Source organism: Aulostomus chinensis, chromosome 6 (genome assembly GCF_037954235.1).
Source record: "Aulostomus chinensis isolate RoL2024-O1b breed Wild chromosome 6, RoL_Achi_v1.0, whole genome shotgun sequence".
Lineage (NCBI taxonomy): Eukaryota > Metazoa > Chordata > Actinopteri > Syngnathiformes > Aulostomidae > Aulostomus > Aulostomus chinensis.
Genome location: NC_141325.1, coordinates 23,088,876 through 23,115,040, shown reverse-complemented (window position 1 = coordinate 23,115,040; position 26,165 = coordinate 23,088,876). Strand labels below are relative to the sequence as shown.

At 39.8% G+C, this 26,165-nt stretch overlaps 1 protein-coding gene across 2 annotated transcripts in view; it reads left to right on the top strand.

Moving 5' to 3' along the window:
- Positions 1 to 26,165, top strand: part of adgrd2 (adhesion G protein-coupled receptor D2) — a 43,245-nt gene that overhangs the window by 12,029 nt on the left and 5,051 nt on the right. For both annotated transcript variants that reach the window (XM_086207079.1, XM_086207078.1), the window contains exons 9-24: positions 1,757 to 1,891; positions 2,271 to 2,379; positions 3,403 to 3,508; positions 3,594 to 3,649; positions 3,835 to 3,961; positions 4,186 to 4,289; positions 4,521 to 4,623; positions 5,814 to 5,967; positions 9,715 to 9,848; positions 10,718 to 10,833; positions 16,514 to 16,634; positions 22,438 to 22,479; positions 22,645 to 22,698; positions 22,850 to 22,997; positions 24,464 to 24,522; positions 24,629 to 24,659. In XM_086207079.1, the coding sequence (XP_086063205.1) occupies positions 1,757 to 1,891; positions 2,271 to 2,379; positions 3,403 to 3,508; positions 3,594 to 3,649; positions 3,835 to 3,961; positions 4,186 to 4,289; positions 4,521 to 4,623; positions 5,814 to 5,967; positions 9,715 to 9,848; positions 10,718 to 10,833; positions 16,514 to 16,634; positions 22,438 to 22,479; positions 22,645 to 22,698; positions 22,850 to 22,997; positions 24,464 to 24,522; positions 24,629 to 24,659 (1,599 nt within the window). The remainder of the gene's footprint in view (positions 1 to 1,756; positions 1,892 to 2,270; positions 2,380 to 3,402; positions 3,509 to 3,593; positions 3,650 to 3,834; positions 3,962 to 4,185; positions 4,290 to 4,520; positions 4,624 to 5,813; positions 5,968 to 9,714; positions 9,849 to 10,717; positions 10,834 to 16,513; positions 16,635 to 22,437; positions 22,480 to 22,644; positions 22,699 to 22,849; positions 22,998 to 24,463; positions 24,523 to 24,628; positions 24,660 to 26,165) is intronic.

Genomic DNA, 26,165 nt, shown 5'->3' with positions numbered 1-26,165 from the left:
TTATCAAATATACTTGGGTGTTTCAATAATTTTAAGTCACTCTCTGATCAGTACATAAAAAGTAACCATACAGGATACACAATTTTTTTAATAATCATAATGATAGCACACTACAATAAAGGTTGCTGTTTTGAAGAGTAGGACCAGCTACTGGATAAAATATATGCTGCTGTGAACAACCAACCATTCACTTATCTCATGTCTCAAGAATTGTGTACCTGCAAAACGACACCTCAGAAGATAAATTATTTTACTTGAAAGCCTTGTTAGCTTTTCAGTAGAAGCCTCAATTGAATGGTGATCTGTGGCATCTCCCTGCGAATGCTGGGATGGTGTCAAATGTGGAAGAACACAGTTCAACTCTGACCCACTGTTGCAATGTTGTGCAGGGACAGTTTTCTTGTACAGTGTGGGTTTATGAGCAACATGTCTGGTGCCCCCACTTTCAGTTTGACCGCCAACTAAAGTGAAGGTTAACAAAGCTTGTTGCCTTTTTAAGAGATGTTGCCATATTTTGAAGATCAGTAATTCCTTTTCTACTGTAAATATTGAGGCACAAAATAAAGTTTTAGTGAACTGAAGTTTTCCTAAGCATATGCTTTCTGGCATGTTAATTCTGTTTAATCATTAGACCTGAAATCAGAGGAAAATTGCTACAGGAATGTAAAAGCCAACCTGCACCAAGGCTATACTGACTTTATTCTGGACAGAATGAGATACAAAGAGCAACACAAAGATATTAATGAAAGCTGTGCAATTTCATAAGCATACTTATACAATTCAGCGCAAACTGATACAATAGCCCTTCAGTAAATCCTGTACTGACTGATACTGTGTCAGACACTTATTGATTAATCTTTGTTTACTTTCTTGTTATCTGCTACGTCTGCAAAATTAACCATAAACCTAATTGTATTTCCACCATCATCCACCATTTTCATCTATGGCTTATAAAACCTCAGGGTTTTGGTTTTCTTTTTTGGTGGTAGAATTTATATCTATATGATATCTATATCTATATATAGATATAGATATATATCTATATTATCTGCTGAAGTTTTTTTGCACAAAAAAAAAATCTGTAGTGGATTCCTGAAACATGATAATGTGCCAGGTTCTCTTGCTCCAGCCAAAATATGATAATAGTTGTCATGGCAACATTGTACCAACAGAGGCTAATCAGTCGGGATTGCAAACCAAGCCATCTTTGTTGTTTAATATCATATGTATTAAAATGAATGTTAAGTCCAGAGAAAAGGGAGCCGAACAGTACAGAGAGGCAGAAATGTGTCTTTTTCAACTTCTTACATAGCGAAGCAATTACCTATTTTTTCAGTGCAAGAATGTCTGCACATTGTGAATTGTTATCTTTAAAGCAATATTTCACCCAATATGTATATTTCCATGTGCCTGTTCAAGGTACCGCCAGCCCAAAGGTACCATATTTTTTTGTGTTTGTGGGTTGCTGAGAATACAGCTGGATAAAGAAGACCAAGCAGATAATAGTGCGTAATGTTTAGAGAGTTAGCAAAGGTACATTTTTGGATTTCTGTTAGCAGTCTCTCAACATTAGCTTAGGGCTATATAGACATGGCTATCTTTCTCTGCATTCTGGAGTCATAAGAAAATAATTCATGAGTGAAAAATGCCTTTGTGAGAACAAGACACCTATTTCTGAGTACTTGATAGAAAATACAATTTTCAGGTGAAGTATTGCTTTTGCCTCAAAATCATTAACCTTCCTTGTCATGTGTAGAATTAGCAGTGCAGCAGCAGAATCTGCAGGAGGGATCCAGGGGATCAAGCTTCTGTGGGCCTGAGACAGAGAAACACACCATCATAGATTGTATATCAGTCCCACATCACAAGATACGGGATCTCCAAAACAATGGTAGGAAAAATACAATCAGAACTAATCATTGTCTTCTACTTGCACTTTTTGCAGTACCTTATTTAGATGTATTTATTGCAACACATTATTATCATAGTGATTACAAAGAAAGAAGGTGCATTTTATTAACTTAAGTCTTGCAGGAGAATGTTGTGGACAATACACTGACAGACTTGTGAATGTGTAGAATGCGTTCACTTATTTATGCTCCCAAGGCCTTACCGTGAAGTGCTAATGGAGGTGCATTGTTGGGTTTTGCAACGACTATTCATCTTGAACAACAAGAGATCCTAAATTAACTGTATCTCAGTCCTTTTTTATTTACCTGTGTGATGCAAGCTGAGGAAAGCTTCATCCTCCTGTTGTTTTGAATGTGCAGGATTCCATAAGCTCACGTTGGTCAACACGTGGTATGGCTCTCTGCGGCCTCTTTTTAATCCTGAAGAGAACATCACCATGGTTCCTACTGTCACTGATGGCAGCCAGAGGTAACATACAAGCATAAGTAGATCTGGAAATGTACTTCGTCAACTTCCACTGAACCAAATCTGTCACATTATAGCACGTTTTGACATATTGGAACACAGCTTGCAATTGACCTGTGGGTTCAAGAGCTGCTACATAAAAATTAAAACTAATCAGCCATATCTTCATTGTGACAAAAAAGCCTTTCAATGTGAAAATTACATCAATCAGCAAAAGCATTACAACCGCTGACAGTATTGAGTATAGTACAACATCTCTATATACTTTTTAAAGGAATTATGGATTTATCTCAAATCAGGCACATACACATACATACACACACACACACACACACATATATATATATATATATGTATATTCATATATGTGTATTACTGACTTGAGTAAAAACCTGCTACCTCTGTGACCACCTGGATAAGCTGTTGATGGATAAATGAAAGGATGGATGTATGGCTGGATGAATGAGACAATAAGACAGTGTCATCATTTTATGCTATTTTCAAGAATAACCTTCTCTGCCTATGACTATCTGTTCCTTTTGTTGACTCGTTTGGTAAGATTTAGACACGAGGAGTGAGAAGTGTATAAAACTGTCATTGTCATCATCAGCCAATGAAACAGTGTTTGTGTCAGATACCTGGAGGCTGCTTCTGTATGCTGATAGTTTGCCACAAAATATGTTTTTATACAGTCTTGATTGTTTTAGTGCAGATCTGTCAATTGAGCAATACAGGTAATCACTGTGACCACAAATTTCAAAGTTGCCTTATCCTAGTTTGAAACTCCTCTGTGAATCAATTTCTATACAATGAAATTCCTGAAACATGGCAAGTCTTGGTTTTTGTACTTGTTACAGAAAATCGTGTGTGTTATATGACAAAACTGTATGTTCTATGCTGTATCTGTACTGTACTGTAGTGCCTTTCATTAGCATATTATTCTTCCAGTCCTATACATTCTCCCTCTGCGATGTAGCCTGCTCTTGTGTGCATCGCTACAATGTAGGAATTTCTATATCTAACCAGGTATCTTGGCACTGTCCTGGGCTCCTCTGTCATATCCACCACCGTGCTGGGCGATGACCAGACGGTCAGCACAGCTGTACACTTCCAGCTTCATCACAGAATAAAGGTTAGCAAAGATTTTCTAAACTTCTAGTCATGTATTTATCATTCTTCTCTTAATTAAATATCATATGAATCTATGTTTCTCACAGAATCCTATTGGCACTATGTATGAGCCTGTGTGTGCCTTCTGGGATTTTAATCTCACGTAAGTAAGGACTTTTCGTCAAAATATTGGCGCTTTGGAGGTCTTGGATTCTTTTGTTAACGCCGCTGTCTTATAGTTTTTTTTCAAAAAATTTGACAGATTCTATTAGATGAGAGAATGTTTTCATTCTTGGAATTTCTTTGTGCATCTAGATATGTAAGTATGTGATATTTGTGTCTAACTAGTCCAGATGCTGGTGGGTGGTGGAATACCAGAGGGTGTGAGGTAGTGTCCAAACAATATGGATACACTGTGTGCTACTGCAATCACACCACCAATTTTGCATTGCTACTTCAGGTCTATGAAGCCCAGGTAACATTCCTCTTCCCAGTTATCACTCTGTATTTTGTATAGAGTTTTATCAGTATGTGCTGCTATTTAAAGTTCACCCGTGTGTGTGTGTGTGCGTGTGTGTGCACACATGCGTGTGTGTGCACACATGCGTGTGTGTGCACGCATGCGTGCGTGTGTGTGTGTGTGCACACATGCGTGTGTGTGCGTTTGTGTGTGTTTGTGTGTGTGTGTGTGTCTCTCAGATCAGCCCAGAGAATGAAAAAGCTCTGCAGGTGCTGACGTTCATTGGCTGTGGAGTGTCTCTGTGTGGCCTCCTCTTCACCTTCATACTCTTCATTGCTGTGGGGTGAGTCACAAACATCACAGAGTACTCTGTAAAGCACAGAGGGTGAAAAGCATTTCATACAATCCTGACAGATTCACATAGATAAAAAAATAGAAACAAATATTGTGTTTTGTAGATTGTGAACAGCACCACAGAAAGATATTTCTGAGATATCCTGAATATAACAGTGAGATCTTGCAGTCAAATGTGTTTTTGCATTCATTGCTTTAACATATGTATGTTTTTCTACAGGGTCCCTAAATCAGACCGTACCACTGTCCATAAGAACCTGATTGTTGCTCTGGGCATTGCTGAGCTGCTGTTGATGTGCAGTGAGTGGGCATCTGCCAACAAGGTGAGACTCTAAATTTTCTTAATTTGATGAGCAATTGATTGAACGATTGAGCAAGATACTGAGCCCCTAATTGCTTGTGATGGCCCTGCGACAGCCTGGCGACTTGCCCACGGTGAACCCTGCCTCTCGCCCAATGTCAGCTGGGATAGGCTGCAGACTGTAATTGTAAGGCTGGGGACATAGTAGGACATTTAACATGTAAAAAGACATATGCAGGCCTTAATGAGAACCAGCACAGTTCTAAAACAACAGTGAGTATAATATTTAATTTCATCAGTTGGAGAGAGAAACAACGCTAACCTAGAAAGCACTAAGAGAACACACCTCTGCCAAGGTGAATTTTTTGCCCCCAAATTAATTCATTAGCCAAAGGTGGACTTCAAAACCCCGTGCATGAGGGATTGGAATCCTGATGATATTTGGATTTTGGATTTCGAACAAATTAATGTCTGTACTGTGGTGCAAATGGTGCTTCCTGCATTAACTAGGTACTGCACGTTTGTTACACCAGGTTTACTCTCTGTAACAACTACAGTTGGTGGCACTATGACAATGACTTAAATTCAGCTTGTCTTTAAGATAGGGTTCTTCTCAAACATGTGAATTTTGGAAAAAATCTGACTACAGCAGTGGCCCGGTTGCCACAGTTTTATGTTCCGTGGAACAAATATCAAAATCTCTTGCCCTAACCCTAACCCTAACCCATTACCAAGTTCTTCAGACATTTCTGACTAAATTTGAGGGGAATCTGCTTAACCCATAAGGGTTACGGTTACATCATACATACCTCATAATGTTTGTTTTTTTTGTTTTTTATTTCTTTGGCACAATTTAATTGATTCTCCCCTGACGGTTACACTAAATCCCTTCACCAAGTTTGGTGGAGTTTTTGTGTAATCCTGCTGACAGACAGATAGCCTTCTGGTATGATACTCTCTGTCTGCTAGATGTGGAACAAAATAGCTGCCGGGTGAATGGTTCACCATGTCAGTGTAAAGTTCTAATGAAACAAGATGTTGAACACTAAAAGGAGTGTAATTTTCAACAGGTTAGAGCTCAATACTACATATTATTGCCTGACTACAACATTGTCAAGATGAGTAGAAATAAATCATTCTGCAGCCCAAGTGAGCTCGACACCAGCCACTACATTAAGACATCATTGTTTTTGTATACTTTGAACCCAACAGGCAGCATGTTTTGTGGTGACTGCATTACTCCATCTCTTCTTCATGGCGTCCTTCTCCTGGATGTTGGTCGAAGGTCTGCTACTCTGGAGCAAAGTCGTGTCTGTCAACATCAGCGAAGACCGCCGAATGAAACTCTACTACATCATTGGCTGGGGTAATTCCTATCTCGCTTCCCTCACAACAGATAAAGTAGATTTTAGTTGAGATACCTTGAGTTTAAAGAGGCCCTATTATGCTCATTTCAGTGGCTGTTAATACGGTGTTTGAGCCCAGTGGGGCACTAATGAAAGATTTGATCAATAAAACAAACTCCATAATTACTGCATATCACAGTCTTTATACTCCTCTATACTGCCTCTTTCCTGCTTCCCTCTGAAACACTCGGAATCAGAACCCCACCCCCTACACACACGCCCCTACCGCACCTACTCTGCTGAGATTGGTCAATGTATTGAGGGGCCTGCTCCCCCTGCTGCAAAGTAACACGCCTCCTCTCACATGCAAGGAAGTTGTCCCACCTGGTAACCGGCTTGTTTACAATTTTAGCATTTTAAAAATGTCAACAAAACGTATGGTTGTATCGAATCTGAACCAGACAACAACAATACACAACCTGAACCTCTGTTGCAGCAACGACTTTTGCAAGATGTCTCTGAATGGTAAATGCTAAATTCCACCACATCGCATATTATCATTGTACGGTTGGATGCAACGTAAAAAACACTGATGCTAATTTCCAATTTTTAAGTCAGTGGCCAGACACAAAACTTCAGCAAAGTCTCTAACCCTGTACTGTGTGTACCTGCTGCTTGTATTTATACTGTGAGCAATTCATGCAGTTCAGAGCTAAAAACAGACAAGACACTGTCAGAATGTTACATACATCCTGTGGTTCGGTGTCCTCCTCACGATCATGTGGGGATGGAAGAGCAGTTGCCTTTTGGATGAACTTTTTCACAAATCTAGCACCAAACCGAGGTTTGTTTAGGAAACTGCTGTCTGTCAAATGCCAAGAGCACACAAGCGGTGAAGGCGAAAGTGTTACTGGCTCCCCCTAAAATAAAAAATCTTCCCATTGCTGCCTGAATTTGTCTTCTTTGGGAAGTCCATGCAAAGATAAGAAGTTTTTGCACCCAAAAAAGCACTTTCTGTTAGCCATTTTGACGACAACACAGTAACTCTGTAGTCTGCACCTTATGCTTTCACGGCAGAGCGAGGTGGGCGGAAACGTTACTGGGCACTGAGACCAGAACCAGGTGAGTTGTCGTATATGGAACTTCCCCTGAAGTTGTGATGCTGCAAAATGAGACTTTGGAAAAAACTCTCCAAATTCGAGCGTTTTCAGCAGTGTGGTGCTGCCTGAAACTGCCCCCAGGGATTACTTCAACACATGCCTACCCCCTGACATGACACTTCCACATCCCCTAGAAGAAGTATCCAACATTTTAAAAATATTTATGTCTGAAAAGCTGGAAAAGCACAATAGGTCCCCTTTCAGTATATATCCCAAATATTCTTTTTGTTTCTAGACCAGACTAATGTCATTGTACTGTTGTGTTTTTACAATATCAGTACTTTCAGGGACTGAACAGACCCATTTAAGCTAATTTAGATATTATGATCCATTCTGCACTGCAATTATACTGTGAACTATTCTGTGAGTGGACTGCTAGTTTACCGTTTATATACTTCTGGCTCACTTTATGAAAGTACACATAAAACCATACTGCAAGGTCTACTTTTTGAATTTATTAAATTCTATTTTAAGCATTGTTCTGGGGTTGTAAACTGTCTTAAGATTGCTTTTTGTAGTGTGTCTATACTGTGCATTGTACTACAAGTGAAGTTATATACTGTACCAACTGGTTTAAAAGTAATATACTTCTAGCCCAATTGTAAGTTTGTGTAACAACACTTTCATAACACATGGCGCGTATCACTTGGACAAGTTAGTACTGTACTGTCATGTCTTACAAAATAATGATTGTGATTCCATTTAAATCACGATCAATTTGATACCATGATCATATTATATTCAGTAATTCAACTGTGCATCGTTTGAAAGCTCGTTGACAACAGTCACTTGAATAAAAATTAAAACGGTGAGAAAGGACATCCTGTCATGAAAGTAATTAGGCATTCTTTAACTGTCAAAAATGTTTCAAAAAACCGTGATATATATATATACAGCTCGCTCTTTTATCTGTCATTTTGTGACTGGGCTGACTGCCTCTTCAGAGAAGATAAAATATGTGGCTGTCAATGTAATCCCAAACATTTATCTTCCTGCTTGATGTCTTATTTGCTGGTTGTGCATCATATCAATGTGAGCAGGAAAAAAAAAAAGATCTTTTACAAGCTACTTTGTCACATCAGGATAAACAACAACAATAAAAAGGGCAAAAACAGAAACATGTAGAACAATGAAGTGAAAAAAAAACAGCAAGACTTTATTCAACATTTTACTATAGCACAGTTATCTTGAAGGACGTAACAGTATCTCAGTGCTCACATTTACAGTGTGTCTAGCAGTCCTTGATGACCTCACTTGTCAAATGTACTGACAGTGGCATTGGCATTTGCCAGGGTGAGCTTGTGGAGGGCTGGCACATGTTGCTGGCCTCCTCTCTGATAAAAGATATGGGACAGTTCAGGTGGGGACACAGCTGTGAGCAAGAATTCTGCTTTTCTCTTCTCTTCTTTTCCACTGCAGTAAAAGGTACATAATTCAATAAAAAAAAAACATTTCCCATAAATCATTTTGTGGATAATAAATGCAAATCCACTGACATCATGTGCCCAGTGTTCCCTGCTGACTTTGTGCTATCGTTCACACTTTGAGTGACATCCCTAGAGCCCAGCCAATCTACAGATGGCACTTCAGCATGTAAAACAGAACACAATGGTGACAGCCTTACCTTTAGGTTGTTTTGCGCTGGGCAGATGGCAGAAGAAGGCCTGTTTCTCATTTTTGTCCAAACCAACTGACAGAACAGTTTTTTCCTGAGGTTCCAAACAGCCTGGGATTGGAAGACCCTGTACATTTTGACTTTTTTAAGTTTTCTATAGCTTTAGAAAAATCAATTACATGCTTAGGCCTTCAGATGTGTTTGGGTTTCAGACACCTTACACTTTTTAAATAAGATGACCTCCACTGAACACAAATAACAAGTCAGAACATTCATTATTACTAACATCATACCAGCCTGTAAATGTAGAAGCATGACTTTTCAACCCATCTTTCTTCCAAAAATCATGTGACCATTCCAAAAAATACATTTATACAGCTGGAATCTGTCACAAGAGCCCTAAACATCAGAAATTTTTTTACAGGCGCCAGAGAATTGACCTTAGCCACTTCTCTTTAACATTATCAGTAATCATTTGGGGCCTCCAAACTTTATTACTGCCCTCAAATGATCACCTGTCTGCTAATCCTAGAATCAGGGCATGCCCCACATTATTATACTGTATGATCATCAATATTTTTTAACTGGGTTGTTTGACTTGTGGACTTTTTCATCCAGACTAGATGTTCCCAATGTATCAAAACTGATCTGATTATTTATTCTGATGTTAAATTTTCTTGCAGCGTAAACACAACACATCCAACAGGTGCTACTCTACATGTTTGTGTCTACAAGTGTGTCACTATGTTATGTCGTTTAACTCGCTGAGATCAAAGTGTAAATAAGCACCACAGTATTCTTATTTCTTTCTGCTAGAGCTACGTTAATGTGCCAAACATTCCTCATTAGACTAAATAGACTCAGACAAGAGAACAGACTAAATAGTTCGATCTACAGCAGCCACTGTTCTGTAAATAGATCTTCAGGCATGCTGTTTTGTTTTTCTTGCCCAACAACCACAATAAATTTGCTTTTATTGAATTGTGTTTCAGGACTACCTGTTCTAATAGTTGGCGTAACGCTGACAGTGTCAGTGAACAAGTACAAGGCCGATGATCACTGCTGGCTTAATGTGAAGACTGACACAATCTGGTCTTTTGTGGGTCCTGTGGTCTTTGTGCTTGCGGTATGTATATAATCAGTGTGTGTTTACATGGATGTTTCAGATGTGTAATATGTAACTCCTATTCCTCTCATGAGATTCATTTGTCTGTTCACATTTATTTTCATAATTTTTAGATTTGCTAGTTAAATGTTTTTATACCATGGTCAGGCTGAATGCTCTTTTCTGATTGGCTGACAGGGTGTTGACTAACCTCTGATATACGCACAAGTAGTTTGGCTCAAGCTTAATCACTTGTTCATAATTATTCCGCCAGCCAAGATGTTACTATGGCAACTGTAAACTGTCAAAGCTTCCCTACTAACAGCTGATAAATAACTCAAAGAACCAAAGACAATATCAAGAACGACCTGCAATACAGCATAATAGCACCGCAATGGTGTGGGAAGTAACGTCAATCCTGTAAGTGCTCAAAACTGTGAGCATAAATCACAATAAGTACATTACACGGCAAAATATAAAGTATGAACATCTGAAACATTTAAGAAAATAATTAAAACTAAAAAAAAGAAAACTACACATTTTTGTGCCAGATTATGCATTGTAAATTAATTATGAATGGATTGTACACATCCTAAATCCACTTCAAATGTAGCATGTGCTCTTGACCGTATCTGCTATAAATTGTTATTATCATTTAATTTATTGCTGCAATCTTGAGAGGAAATCCCAGCACTGATGAAGGTTGTTTGAAAACTTGGCAGAGAATTGAAATCTGAGACTTGTAATGAATCTAAAGTGTACAGAACTTTTTTACTTAAATATATTATGAGTAAATCTTTGGACTTTCCCTTGTCTACAGAAGTGGGTCTGCAATAGCGTGTCTTGTGTTCATTGAAGGCCATGCTGATGTTGTTGTCCTCTGCCTGCAGGTCAATGCAGTTGTGTTGTGTCGGGTTGTCATGGTGACTGTTTCCAGTGCTCGTCGTCGTGCAAAGATGCTCAGTCCGAGCTCAGCATCGAAAATGCAAACCTTTGACCTTACCTGGTAACAAACAACGACTTCTTAAAGCTCTCTCTATAATTTTCTCTCCCCATTTTTTGTGCACATTCTTCCATGAATCTCTCTCTCTCTCTCTCTCTCTCTCTCTCTCTCTCTCTTTCACTCACTCACTCACACACACACAAACCTGTTGTTTCATTTTGGGCTCAGCAGCAATAGTCAATAGAGACAGTGTGAGAGATGGGAGCTGCTGTGGGAGTAGTAGGGGCTTATCAGCTCAACACCTGGTGCCTCTGTGTGTGTGTGTGTGTGTGTGTGTGTGTGTGTGTGTGTGTGTGTGTGTGTGTGTGTGTGTGTGTGTGTGAGAGGAGAGAGAGAGAGAGAGACAGGCAGACAGACAGACAGACAGAGAGTTGGCTTTCCAATTTGAAACCTTTCCTGGATTAAACACGTATATATCAGGACCCATAGTCCTCTTGGGGACCTAAGACAAATGTACAAATGTGGCAAGACACAATTTCTGAGGTCCTGCTAAAGATTAGCATCTAAGTGTTGCTTGGTTTGGGTAAACTATCCACTGTACAGACAGAAATGTCATAATGTGGGTACATGAGCAGATAAAGTCATTGAAATGAAAACTCAAATTTATTAAATTACAAATTTCATCACAATACAATCTCACATCAGTGTGCTGTTAACAGAGTGGACTAATTTTTCCTTATTGTTTTCTGGGTACTAAAAGCACTTTCCAATGTTGCCTCATTCAGCCATTGAAACACCGATGGTGGAGGCAGCAATGAACAGTTCCAGTCTACTCATCGGGAGCAGTATTGGTGTCTGTATCTTACTCAAGGACACTAGCAAGTCTTTGGTCACTAGACAGCTTCTCTACATGAGTCATGCCAAGCTATCTGCAAATAATGTAGTCAAAGGCAGGAGATGACTTCTTACCTCAGTGTTCCAGGAGTCATCACTGGCATCACAGTGCAGTTACATTTGCTTTCCACTACTTCATATTAATTTTTCTACTGCTTCTTTGCAGGAAGCTTTAAAAGTGACCCATATCTGATACCTGTGTTAACATTTGCCCACAATGCTTGAAATGATAATTCAATTGGAGTCATGTAAGACTGAGAAAATAACTCTAGCTGTTCTTTTTTGAAACATTTTTCACGGAAACAAAATATCAGCCACATTTTAAGAGGAGAGGCCTAATTGCAGCTCGGGCATGTGCTGTAGTCATGCATGGACAGTAAAGATACGAGCCAAACAACATGGCTGATGAGTGGGTCAGACAGTCATAGAATCTGATGGTGCATGGGTGGCAAAGTGATAAATCATACATGGGAATGTAATAATGAGCGCTGACAACATATATTCTTAGTAGAAGAGCTGAGAGCTCTGTTCTGCTGACAGCTTCATGATTGATCATCTGACACAGAGAGTATCCACTGCATGTATAAGTGTAGATTTGGATAACATGGGCTGTGTATAAGTATGATTAATGATGGTCTCAATAGGCAACTGACATGAGATACCTTCAGACACAAGGTCCACTGGCCTGTCTTCAGTCTTCATCCTCCATGGGGGTTCTGTCACCCAATTTGGTTTTCAGTGGAGCTTGGTAACCATAGTAACCAATAACAGAATGTGCGTCAACTAGGGGTGTATGAAAATATTTCTTTATCTATTTTTGTTCAACCCAAAATGATTTGTTCCTGTTTCCAGATAGTAGATTGATATGATTGTTGTTTTTTGTTATAATCTAGGTGAAGGGTTTTGTTTTTTTCAAGGTTTTTAATCTGGAGCGCACATTCACCCCAGTAAACTGGAGGATATAAAATCAAATCAAATCTTTACAACAGTTAGCATTACAAACACTTTATTTCTGTTTTCTATTGCCCATCTATCCATTACCTATACCACTTATACTGTTCAGGGTCATGGGGGGCTAGAGCCTGTCACTGAGCGAGATACACCTTGGACAGGTCACCAGTCCACCACAGGGCCAACATGTAGGGACAGACAACCATCCATTCATCCATCCATTGGCAACCGCTTATCCTGTTTCGGGGTCACGGTGAGGCTTGACCCCATCCAAGCTGTCATTTGACAAGAGATGAGGTACAGCCTGAATCGGTCACCAGTCAATCACAGGGCTACATATACAGTCATTGACAGAATTGTCAAATCAGGACAAAGTAACGTAAAATGGCATATAACCTTTTTTTCTTATCAATCAGTTGTTAGAATAAATGGTCCAATTTAATGTGAAGGGCTTTCACGTTAATAACTGGGTGCAAAATGAAACTGTCAAAAAGTGTCCCGGTGTTCACAGCCTGGTAAAGCCCATAACATCCGTCTTTGCAAGGACAAAAGTCTTGTCTTGTCTTTAAATGATTCAACCAACCAACCACAGACCAAAGTGCTGATCATCAAGAGCCTGAAGACCAAGTCTGCAGCTGAAGTGGCAGACATCTTCAATGTGTCAACACATCAAGTGGAGAGGATAAAAAAGGTTTTGGAGAAACTGGTGATGTTCATGACAAGCCCAGATCAGCCAGACCCCGGAAGACAACTGTTCGAGAGGACCCTTTGTTGTTTCGGGAGTCCAGGGCCAGCCCTTTTTCAACTGCAGCAGAGCAACATGAGAAGAAAACAGTTTGTGGAATTCTCTCATGCAGTGGTCTCCATGGCTGAATTAGTGCTCACAAACCAGCATTAAACAGAAGACAACAACAACGACAACAAAAAATGCATTGCATTTTCCCACAGCTTGCAGATAGGATGGACAGTGGAAAAGTGGCACAAGGTTGTCCTTTGAACAGCCTCCCACTCAACATAAATACTGCAGAAGATCTGTTGGAACCCTCATGGACCCAAGGTTCACCCAGAAAAAAGTTGTTTGGTTGAGGAAAAATCATGCTTTGGATTTAAATCCAGTAAGGGGGTATGCGAGAGATCTGCAGAGTGGATGGCAACATCAACAGCCGGAAGTATCAAGAAATTCTTGCTGCTCATTACGTATCAAACCACAAGAGAGGGAAAACTCTTAAGCAGGATGGCGCTCATGTCATACCTCAGCCTCTACATCCAGTCCCTGAATGCGAAGAAGCTTATGGTGCTCCTGGAATGGCCAGCCCAGTCACCAGACATGAACATTACTGAGCATGTCTTGGGTAAGGTGAAGGAGGAGGCTTGGAAGATGAAACCAAAGAATCTTGACAAACTCCGGGAGTCTTGCAAGATTCCTTTCTTTGCCATTCCAGATGACTTCATCAATGAGTTATTTGAGTCATTGTCGGAATGCATGGATACAGTCCTTCAAGCTCATGGGAATCATAAACAATATTAATTCTTTTTCCTAAGGCTCGATGACTTTATGATCTGGTGTTATTGTAGCATGTCTGTGAATTGAAAATAAGGTTGAATTCCTACTGTATTTGACAAGACCTTTGTCCAAGCAAAATCGGAACTTTCTGTCCTAATTAAAGGATAAAAATCAAGGAATGAGATGCAACTATATTTTGGCTGAAGTAAGCTGCTACTGCTTTTGGTGCAGTGAGCTGCTAAGATGCTTTTGCCTTTCATAAAAGCATGGATAAGTGACAAGACTTTTGTCAGGGACTGTAGAGACAGACCACCATGCACGCTCACATCATACCTCGAGGCGATTTAGGTCTCCATTGGTCCTGCAGGTGGTGCTTTTGAAGCAAACGTATTTATATTAAATGTCTTTTGACTAAATTCACAACATAACACAACCCTGAATAGTCAACACAAAAATAGTACTATCAGAAATCGCTGACAATAGATTATGTGGTATCCAGATATGTTTGTTGCAATTTTAGTCAATTGAATCTTTAATTTTTTTGAAATACTTGTTTCCCCAAGTCATCTGAAGAACAGGCACGTAAGCAGCTTGCACTTATCAAAGATAACATATATTGTAAGATACCTGTTAAATTATTAACATGCAATACACCATCCATCCATGTTCTTCCGCTTATCGTGTTAAGGGTCACGGGGGTGAGGAAGGGGGGGCTGGAGCCTATCCCAGCAGCTTTCAGACGAAAGGCGAGGTTCACCCTGGACAGATCGCCAGTCCATCGCAGGGCCAACACACATAGACAGACAACCATTCACACTCACAATCATACCTACTACCCCATTTGCATGTCTTTGGACTGTGGGAGGAAGCCGGAGTTCCTGGAGAGAACCCACGCAGACTCAGGGAGAACATGCAGAATCTACACAGAAAGATCACGTGCCTGAGCCGGGGCTCGAACCCAGAACCTTCTTGCTGTGAGGTGACAGTGCTAACCACTGCACTACCCACCCATCTTACTACGTCCATCCAATACACATTTTTTCTTTTTACTTTGAGCACTAATGTGCTTTTAGAGGCCAATGTAAAAGTTAGTACATGTATCTTATGAATGACAACAAGAATCTCATATTCTGTCAAAAGTCCTTCATCTCAACATGCAACAACTCTCACCTATCCAGGTTTTTTTTTGGGGGGGGGGGGTTTTCTTCATGTGCATTTGTGGTAGCCAAACAGAAATAATACAGTGTTATTCCCCCTCAGCCTGTCTCTTCATTCCTTCACAGACAGGCTGAACATCGATGTCTGTGCCAACAAGAGCATTATGTGAATTCAGGAGAGTAGTGGGAAATAAATTTCAAAAATAAAAGCAAAGGGAAGTGAATGCTGGCTTTGTCCTTGCAGACACAACGCAGTATAAAAACTCAATTTCATCACCCAGGTGCAGCAGTTTGACAATAATAGTGGATTGAGAAAAGTCGATGGTGATACACCGTAAAATCTACAGCTGTGCAGAGATGTTTTATGAAGAATTAAAGAGGAGATACTCAAAAAGACCTACGAGACATGCACCTGAAAATTTTAGAATTACACGCGTTAAAATGTGTCTTACAGTCAGAAGAAACTGCTGGATCAACTGCTGGATGTGGTGATTCTATGGATGTGACCAGAGAAGAAGAAGCATTTTGGCTCATCTGGGATCAGCTTGGTGACTGTTGCTTTCAGGGTTATTTCATGCTGTCTCCAGGTTGTGATTTATGAGTCCCTCTTGCCAAATTACCTGCCCTTGAGTTACTGGGGTGGCATATTTGAATCGTGGACCTGGACTGCTTCAGGACATTGCGTTCTATCAGAAAAAAAATCCAGCGGTTTGTCTTTCAGCCCTGAGTGTTACAGTCGGTGTCATCTGAGGTGTACTGGATTCATGGATTCACTGCAAGAACTTCATCACATACATACCCTGGGGCCTTGGCTTTTCTTCCATCAAAGTGAACCTAAGTGGGAGATCACGTGGGTCACATGTCCTTACCGTCTTGCTTTATTTGTTGCTAACCTTTGCAAGAGAATGTGAATTGCGTTACAGCTGGGTTCTCCGGCTGTGTGCTTCAACAATGTGTGTCATGTGAATGAATATGTCCATGTAGCAGTCTGACAGAAAAATATTACAAGAAAGACAAAAATTATTGCAGTATTCACATATTTTCCTTTGAAAGTATTTATAGTTTTCCTAATATTCTTTATTTTTAACTTTTCTGACTTGTTTCAATTTCCCCCCCCAAAAATTCCCCAAAACCACTTGTGGGAGTTTGTGAACCGGAATCACTGCCTGTCAGATATATGTACTCAGGTACCCAGTGTGTGCATACACGATTTATACACATTGTTCTAACTTTGCAGGGCTGTGACACGACCAGTTCTCATCCTGCTGCCCGTCCTGGGTCTGACCTGGCTGTGTGGGGTCCTGGTTCATCTATCTGTCGTAGTTGCCTATATCTTCATTGCTCTCAATGCCTTTCAGGTAAACATCGGCACATAATGTCTTTTCTTGCCATTGTCAGGATTTTCTTTGATTTATGACAAAACACTATTCTGATGATGCCTCTTTTCACCATTATAGTCATGTGTCAATCAAAAAACATGATGTTTTCCCAGCTTTTTTTTTTTTTGCCATGGAACATGAAGTTATGAAATGCTTTCCTGTTTGTTTGTTTGTTTTTTTTATATGTTTTTACCTTTATGTAACCAGGCAAGTTATCAGAACAAATTCTTATTTACAAGGGGGCTCTCAAAAAAGGCAAGAACTTCTTGAGGAAAAAGGTGGAAGGGAAAAAAGGGGTATTAAAAGATAGCAAACTCAACCAATACTACAGAGATACATACAGACCAAAATGACAAGACAAAAGTTGCACACACATGCAGCCACGACAGAAATCCAAAGTAACACTTTAGACAAAAGGCGCAGCAAAAAGAGCTAAAAGAAAAACCCCAAACAAGCATGGCAACAGTGCAAAACAAAAAGAGCAAAACTAGAAGTTCAGTTCATTTATTTTGATTAATTCCAGGTGCGAAGAACTTTATAGTCCATCTGTTCAAAAACAGAGCATAGCATTAGCTCAGGTAGTTAGCATAGCAACCCTGGTATATTAAGTGACAGTCTGCTGTCTCAAGCCAGCCCACTTCACCTGACAAACCCTCTATCTACTCTAAAGGCAAATGTAATTCAAGGCACCTTATGTGCTGAACCACTCTTCTCGCTTCCTCTGCCGTCTTGTTGCCACTTCTTCCACAATTCTGTCCTTTCTGTATCCGACACTCTGGCACCCCCATTAGAAATAATCTGTTCAAAGAGATCATTTAACACTGTTGAAAAATATTGATGTTCTGTGACAGACTACAGTGAATTTAGATTTTTAGGCACAAGAACAGGTAGGATCAGGGAAAGTCCAAGTTTTTCTGAGTTTCTAGATAATTGGTGATTTGAGTTTGAAAGTGATCTTGAGGTTGAAGACATTTCAATGGAGCACTTTTATTTACGACATAAGCTGTTTGTTTGTTTTTTCTTAAGATGATCTGCATTATGCACTAAGCAGGCACGTGTCAAATGTATTATTATTATTATTATTAAAGAGAACTACAGCATGTAACTTTTCAATGTAAAAAGGGTGCATTCTAAATCCAAAAGGGAAAGAAAGAATTGACACAATAAAAAAACAGTACCTCACATGTCCTTGTGAAATGGACAGTAGATTGATCTCTTCAATATTGCATATTGTTCTGCACATATAATGAAATCCCATTCTGTGCTGTCCTTGAGTTTGCATTTGTTCCACCACTTTAGGGTCTTTTGACCTGAGAAGACAGTCCTTCAGATAGTGATGTCTACTATCCCTGGCTACATTTGAATAGTCATTATTATTTTCCGTCACCTGTTCTAATCAGGTGGATATTACCTTTAGTGTGAAATGGCACAGTTTCTGCACAAAGCACCTTTCTATAGAGTTGTCAGCCACCAAGGTATGGTTCAATTTTTTAAAGTGGGTTGTACAAGGCAGTCATCCAGATCTATATGTCTTACCAACAGTACATTTGGATTTTATATGCAGAGATACTGTCTGCAGAGATGACTTCAGTGCTTGGCAGTATACTGTTACAAATGGGGTTGGAGGGAGAAAAAAAAATTCACCCAAATAAATAAACAAAAATAAGGTTGTTTAGGTAGACAAATTCGTTTTTTTCTGCTGAACTCATCACACAACCCAACTTCAAAAAATCTGGACAAATAGAAATGCACCCACTACCCACTCATGTTTAACAATGACTTTGAATGTACAAACCAATTGAAAACATTCTAATAATCTGAAAGATTCCTTACAACAAACATACATGTAGCAGCTTGAATGGAATACTTTGTCTTATGGATCTAGGAGGTAATGGGGACTTTTTTTAAAAGTTTTAGTTGGTGTAAATTACAGATCTCCTTTTCAAGAGCAACCTGGGCACAGTAAGAAGCTAAACTTGTATTGACATGGGAAAACAGAACTACTGAAAAGAAGCATGCAAAAAAGTACATACACATGCAAAACTGGCTTTGAAATGAAAGATATGATCAGAGAGCAGTTTGACAGACGAGTAGAGCTTTGTAGATAAGTGGTGAACAGTACAACTCCTTTCCATTGCCTCTCATCCCCCACAGCTGACATTTCCAGATTTGCAGTCATACCTCTGACTAAGTCATGCGTTCCAGTGAACACAGTGGCTCTAGAAATGCCGTTTGATTAAGTGGGATGGATCAGAGATTGGGGTTTGCCTAAACCTCCCTCACATTAGTCAGGAACAGGTTTAATCGGCATTCACTCCCAGGTCAAATGACCCTTTAATAGAGGCGGGTTTTTATCGGCTCCCGTTGGCATTAATTGGAACACAAAAGCTGGGTGAATATGGTCCTTTTTGGTCATTTCTGCCACTAAACATCTCAGACCCACAAACAACAAGTGGTTGAGGCAATGAAAGCTTGTCCCCCTCGCCAGAAACTTCAGTACATTTTTGTCATGTCACTAATTTAACTCATCTGCATTCAAGCAGGAACGCACGTCACTCAGGGTGGAGTTTGAAAAACTCCATGCTGTTTTTTTTTTAAGTGCGTATGAACAGGCTGAAGATAATACTACTACTATTTTGACAACACCTCAAGGGCAGAGACTGCTTTTGTGACGTCGAACATGATGCACTGTGCTAGCAATGTGCTCGGCATGACCTGGCTCGAGCACTTGCGTCATCACTGAACTGCACTTTAGAGCCTGAGATTTGGTCTGTAATCCTGGTGGTTGGGATTTATTTGGGACGGAACAGGGATAATCTTAAAGGCAAAGGAGGAAAATCACTTCCTGTGTCAGGCTCTATTGTAAAAGCTATACCACAATACTCTACCAAAAGTTGACAAATTTACACTCAAAACAGTAGGTTCATTACTTTGTTTGAAATACAAAGCACAATCAAATAATGAGCAAAAGACAAGCAGCACATGACATTAATCATTATATTGTGTAGCTTGACAATTTTTTGCCCCCTCCGCGACGAAGCTTGTTCACCCACTGTATGTCCAGCACAAATACATTTGGCTGCTGCCCGTTTTCCGTGCTGAAACCCACTTCTTCCAGTTGTACCAAGGTCAATCCAGTATACTGTGCCTGAGTGTGGCACAGCGTGATCACACAACTCAAACACATCAGTCTTTGTGGCACACATGTGCTTGGGCAGGGTGCTGATCACCCTGTGTTAATGAGCCCTCATTGCCGAGTGTTATGTAGAGGTAATGCTGTAAGTCTGTCAATGCAAAGAAATCATAAATGCAGTAATACCCAGAGTATAACAAGAGTTAAAAAATACAGATTATATTGCAATGCAATTTTATCATTCATTATAGCTTCAGACCTTTGCTTTCTGATGTGTTTTGTGATGAGCTCATCCATTCATGTCAACTTTGTCCATCTGAACTCTACTTGGTGAGCTAATCAATAAAATAGTGTCCCCTGTGTATAGTGGTGTAGGAGTTGTGTGTCAACTGAGATAGAAAATTTTGTATACATCATGATCATTTGTACAACTTTGGTTGTGTATTTGTGTGCGTGCGTGCGTGCGCGCGTGTGTGTGTGTGTGTGTGTGTGTGTGTGTGTGTGTGTGTGTGTGAATCCGTACAAGTTTGTGTGTGTGTGTGGGAGACTACAGTCAGGTCATACCACATCTACCTCGAGCTCTACTCCCCTGATAACACAACACCCACTTCCTCTCTCTCACACTCTTCCTGCACCCTGTTTTGCTTATACCTACCACACATTATGTCTCTGTCTCTCTTCTTCTCTTACCTCAGCTACCCCTCTGTGCTCCCCCTCAGATCTTTAATTAATCAAGATGAGCTAGCCCCTGGGTGACCCTCACAGAGCTAGCTAGTTAATTTAGATTTACTGCACGTGTCCAACTGAGGGCATATAACACGACAGTAGGAGTTCTTCCTCATGTCGGTAGGAGGATGATGCTGAACCATTCTGTCTCATTCTTTTCACACACAGACACACACACATACAAAAGAAGTTCTTTTGTTGTTGTGTTTTTTTCACTGAGGTTTCACTGAGGGCCAGATAACGAGGTTACTTTTATCTTAATAGTAAAGCCATCCAGTGCAGGTTTCAAAAATCTCAATTTAAGTTGAGACAAATACCAATTGTTAACATCATACGTATTGATAAAGCAGTCAAAAATACTGTTGAAATTGAAGTTAAAGGGTCTGCATCCTTCGAGGGGATCGGTTTGGAGTTTTGCATTGATGCTTTCCATCAGTTATATCAGAACTACAGAGTCTGTTCAACGCATCAAGGGGCTGGTCCCTGTAGGGGGGTCAAATGGTTTGTTTTATGGAACATGAAACCATCCCAAGACATTTTGAAAAAATATCGTACTTTGTTGGTGGTTCAAACCATCGATCATCATCCATCACAAGCTAAATAGACATAAGGACATGAGGACATACGGTTTAATTCCACTAACCACATAAAACTTTCAATCTGATCCAAACTGATCAAGATCAATATCAATAAAACAACCAGTGACAAGGAGTCCACCCACATCTGAACATGTTTCAAAAATCCTGTGATGATTTCTGTAATATAATTTACTCACGCCATTGACTGATCAATGAAATGCAATTAATGATTACTTGTTGATAGATTTATCTGTAGTATCAGCCAGTTTGTCATCAGGTTGAATATCACTGATTTAGTTGATGTACTATCAATATTCCCATCCCTCTCAGTTATGGTGACGCATACAAATTTAAATTTTCTAATATTTCTTGACCACAACACACAGTTATCTTCCTAAACAAAGTCTTGAGTCTGAACGAAACCAACAGAAAAAGTCATTACAACAGTAAAAACTGAACAATACTGACATTCCCATGAATGTTTGCACTGGCATGATAATCTAAGTCCCATCCACTGCGCACTGGTCACAGAGAAATTAGTGAAGCCTCTTATGAGAGCATTAGAAGACAGAGGGACATTCTGTCTGCTGTATTTCTTGGAAAAAGAGAAGAAAAAAAACGCAGAAGCTCCATATAAAACAAAGCTTCAGACTTTTTACTTTTTATTTATTTAGTATGTGACCTGGGGAATTGTGAGGGTTTCATAATTGTTTGTGCTTTTTAAATATCACATGCAAAAGATGTGTTCCAAGGATGTTTAGTTCAAGAAAGTCGAAAAATATGATAGGCAAAAAAAAACATGTTGAATGAGAAAATAGTTTTGATAAATAAAAGCTGTTTTTCTTTGTATTCAGACTTCTTGAATTGGACTGAAAAAAATGAAGAGAGGGACAGATTTTTCAGTTAGATTTTGTTCAGTGAAAAAATAACAACAAAAATAGACTTCTGGACAAGGTTATGTTTTTTTGTACCCCGCTGACGAACTGAGCAGCTAAGAAGATCCGATGAAGAGCAAAAACAAACCATAGTACTGAGATTCAAAAACTCGAAATCTCAAAATCTAAATAAACAGGTGGCAAAGCATGAGGACAGGCAGAGGGCTGACGCTCAGTTCATAACTGGAACAGAACAGCTAAAGAGACAAGAAACTGTCAGGATGTAAAGCAATCAAAGGGAAGGGAATTCCAAAATAAAACAAGACATTACTTTTCGAGACCAGGATCATGAAAATAACAAAACCTCCATTAAACTGACCTGATGAATATCCATATTATTAATAAGAACTGAATGACTTCCTTGACTTCTTCACTTTCACATCCTAATGTATGTCTCTGCCTCTCCACAGGGCCTGTATATTTTCTTAGTCTATGCTGTTTACAACAGTGAGGTGAGAAGACAGTTTTTTGTCTGTAACTGTTGCTACTACATTCCAAATATTGCATAGAAGTACAGTGTAGTAGTACAGTGTTAACAGTGTACAGTACCTTTGTATGGTATGTGCTGCAAACCTTTTTGGACGATCCTGGGAATTAGAAAAGCAATTATCTTTCAGGTGAGGAATGCCATCAAGAGGATTAAAGAAAAGAGAAAAGCCTTGTCGTTCACGGTGAGTGGGTAAAGGGCACATAGCAGAGATTTCACCATATCACAACTAGACATGAAATAATTTTACTCCATGCAAAAGTTTGTTTTTTTTTTATTGGGGGTGGTTTGCATTATTGTAGTTTATGCCTCACATTCTGCTCCTGGCATTGCAGAACTGTTCCCAGCCAACCACCTTCCTGCCTTCTCAGAGGGCCCCAATAACCTCCTGGGGCTGCAGTCCACCAACTCCCTCCAGCCCTGAGACCAGTGAGACTTCTGGACCCCCCAGTTCCTCCTCTACTTCACTGGTCATCAAGAACGGTAGGTCTGCAGCATTTTGCATGTGTGTGTGTGTGTGTGTGTGTGTGTGTGGGGGTGGGGGGGGTACAGTATGTGTGACGTGGCTTCATTTGTGTTTTTTTTTTCTTTTTCTATTCCTTGCATTACTTGGTTTACAGTATGTCTCAAGTGCCCTGTCTTGATTTCATGGTGAATCACTGTCTTCCTTCTAAGTGCTGACTTCAAAGCGTAAACTGCCAAAATCCAATTCAGTCTTAAATAAGACATTAAAGGATGACGAGTCCACGCTTTGTCTCAATATACTGGTCACGTAAGAGTAAATATCCCGGGAGCAGTGAATGAACATTTGTCATTTCACAGCTCGTCAAGCTTCAAAATACGATGACGGCTGAGACATGAAAGAAAGAAGCTTATGGAATCTTGGGTAATGGGTAATGGGTAATGGGTAAAAGATTGTGAATACATGACACATATCCCACCCTCCCTGTTAAAAAGCCAAAAAGTCAGTGTTTGTTTGACAGGGAAGCAAGCCAATTATTTCTTACAACAAATATGTGATCATTAGACTTTTCTCCTGTTTTTTGTTTTGCACCTGCATATGTAGTCATCTTTGAAATTAAGAAAAGACAAATTAACTTCACTGTACATCAGTGTATCATGGCAACAGTTTTTGTGCCCCTACCTGTCATTTCTGTTCCATGAAATGCATCACATACCTTGGAAGGCTGAGCAAATAACATCTTAAAAATGTGTTCCAACACTAGCGCTACAAAAAATGGGCTTTAACATGTAATTAGTCATATTTTTTCCCATAGTTTAGTGTCTGTTATCTGTTAATCTACCAGCACCCCAGATGTACAGAGGCTGGAAAATAACTCTTTGTGGGACAGGAAACTGCAACGTGACACATTCAGGGTACATGGGTGCGAGAGTCCGAAATATACACCATCTCTCACTGCCAAGGTTGTAGATGAGGATGTCTTTCTTTTAGTTGTCTCTGGCATCCGTTAGTCACCCACTATGATTGCTTCAAACTGTTCCTGCTGGCAGGTCCATGGAACAGGTGTTTTACGAGACAGGGCAAGAAGTACGGAGAGAGGTGTTAAGGATGACAGAAGTAAAAATCTAATTAATTTTACTTCAAATTGTGAAAACAGTAGCAATTTTCCTACTGACAAGCTGAAAGTTTTCAGTTTTTGTGTTTAGTTCTACACATAATTAATGAAATTAACTGCATAAGGAAGAGTCCTATTTTTATTTTAAGCTTTAAATAAATTTTTTCACTCGAAATAAATTGAATTAAAGCCCTCTTTTGTCTTTTATTTACTTATTTCTCTGTGTATTTGATGAAGCTTTGTTTGTATTGTGCCTGGTGCTCCTTGTACATCTTTGTCTGATTTTGTTGTTGTTGCTGGATATACAAATTTGTTGTATCTGAAGTAGACATGCAAACATGAAAGACGAATTGCTGCATTTTTGTCTTTCAGAGAGTTTCAGAAAGGAGAGTTTTGTGAGTTTCACTTTTAAACCGGCAATGGGAAACCAAGTAAGTGGCATACATCATGTGCTTACAGTACATTGTGTTAAGACATTCCATGGTGTTTGAATGTCTTGTTCACTGAATGCTGCATAAGTCCTTTTGATGTTCACAGGTGGTACAGCTGACTGCATTCAAGCCATCAGGTATGATGTTAATGCTTGTTTGTGACTATTGAGGAAAATATGTATCTGCAATTTCTGTGAAGAAAAGAGACTAAGGGCACAGAAGGTGCTTGATTTAACCCCGGCTTTACTTTCAATCTCTTTGGTGGTGCTTTGCTGGTGTGCAACTGAAGACAAAAAAAAAAGACCAAATTTTTAAACACATTTTTAGGGGCAATCAGCATGTTAGACAAAAAGAAAAAAATAGAGGATCTGAGGAGTTTGCTAAGGAGATTTAATCAGGATATTGAGTGTAAGCACACATGATGTAGTTCTGATGCCTCACATTGCCTCTGAAACAAGAAGCAGTCCATCCATCCCCCCCCCCCTCCATTTTCTACCGCTTATCCTGTTAAGGGTCGCGGGGGGGTGTGTGAAAAAAACATGCATCTATGTTGGGATTGCTGTATTTGGAGCATAGTAGGAGAAGCAGATTACAGCGTTAAATCTGTCCCACTTCCAGTTTATATTTACTAGTTGGTCAGCACTCGCAATTCTGTACTGACCCCAGGCAGGCCCCCAAGCTTGTACCCATTCATCCATCCATCCATTCATTTTCTTCCGCTTATCCCATCGAGGGTCACGGGGGGGTGAGCCTATCCCAGCGTCAACGGGCGAGAGGCGGGGTTCACCCTGGACAGGTCACCAGTCCATCACAGGGCCAACACATAGAGACAAACAACCATTCACACTCACAGCCACACTTATGGTCAATTTAGAGTATCACTCAGCCTAGTCCCCATTTGCATGTCTTTGGACTGTGGGAGGAAGCTGGAGTACCAGAGAGAACCCACACAGGAACAGGGAGAACATGGAGACTCCACACAGAAAGATCCCGTGCTCGAGCCGGGGCTCAAATTTGGAACCTTCTTGCTTTGAGGCGACAGTGCTAACCACTGCACCACGAGCCACCCCGAGGAGCCGTCATTTTGATTTTATTAATTGACACTATCTGCTAAATTGATTAAATTTCACACAGTTCTGTGGAGTTTTTATCATCACATATGACTGAAGGACTGTCCACAGATCCAGGGCTGTCCAGCACTAATATATCAATTCTTGTATATTTTATAGTCCAGTTTAGCTACTGTAGGCTTGCGTAATCTTGTTAGTTCAGTCTTATTGCATGCAAGAAGATTATTATGTACATGGAAAATTAATAATGAATAAAGACAGCCTCTCTTTTCTTCAGTTTAAATGGCTAAAGAAACAGTACAAGCAGTACAAAACACAATAAAGGAAATAACCTAAAAACCTCCAAAAACACTAAAGCTGTTAGGTTATAGTAATAAAGAAATGATCTGTAGAAAGAACAATTTGAGTCTTGACATGTTTTGACATAAGGTGATTGATAATTTTATTAAACAAGCCCATTTATCGAAATGAGATTCTACTTGTTAAGAGGTTTTGACTCGCAATCATAAGAGTAATGAGATTCATATGACAGGAAATTGGAAAAATGCACTGAACAAGGTTTTTCAAGTTTTC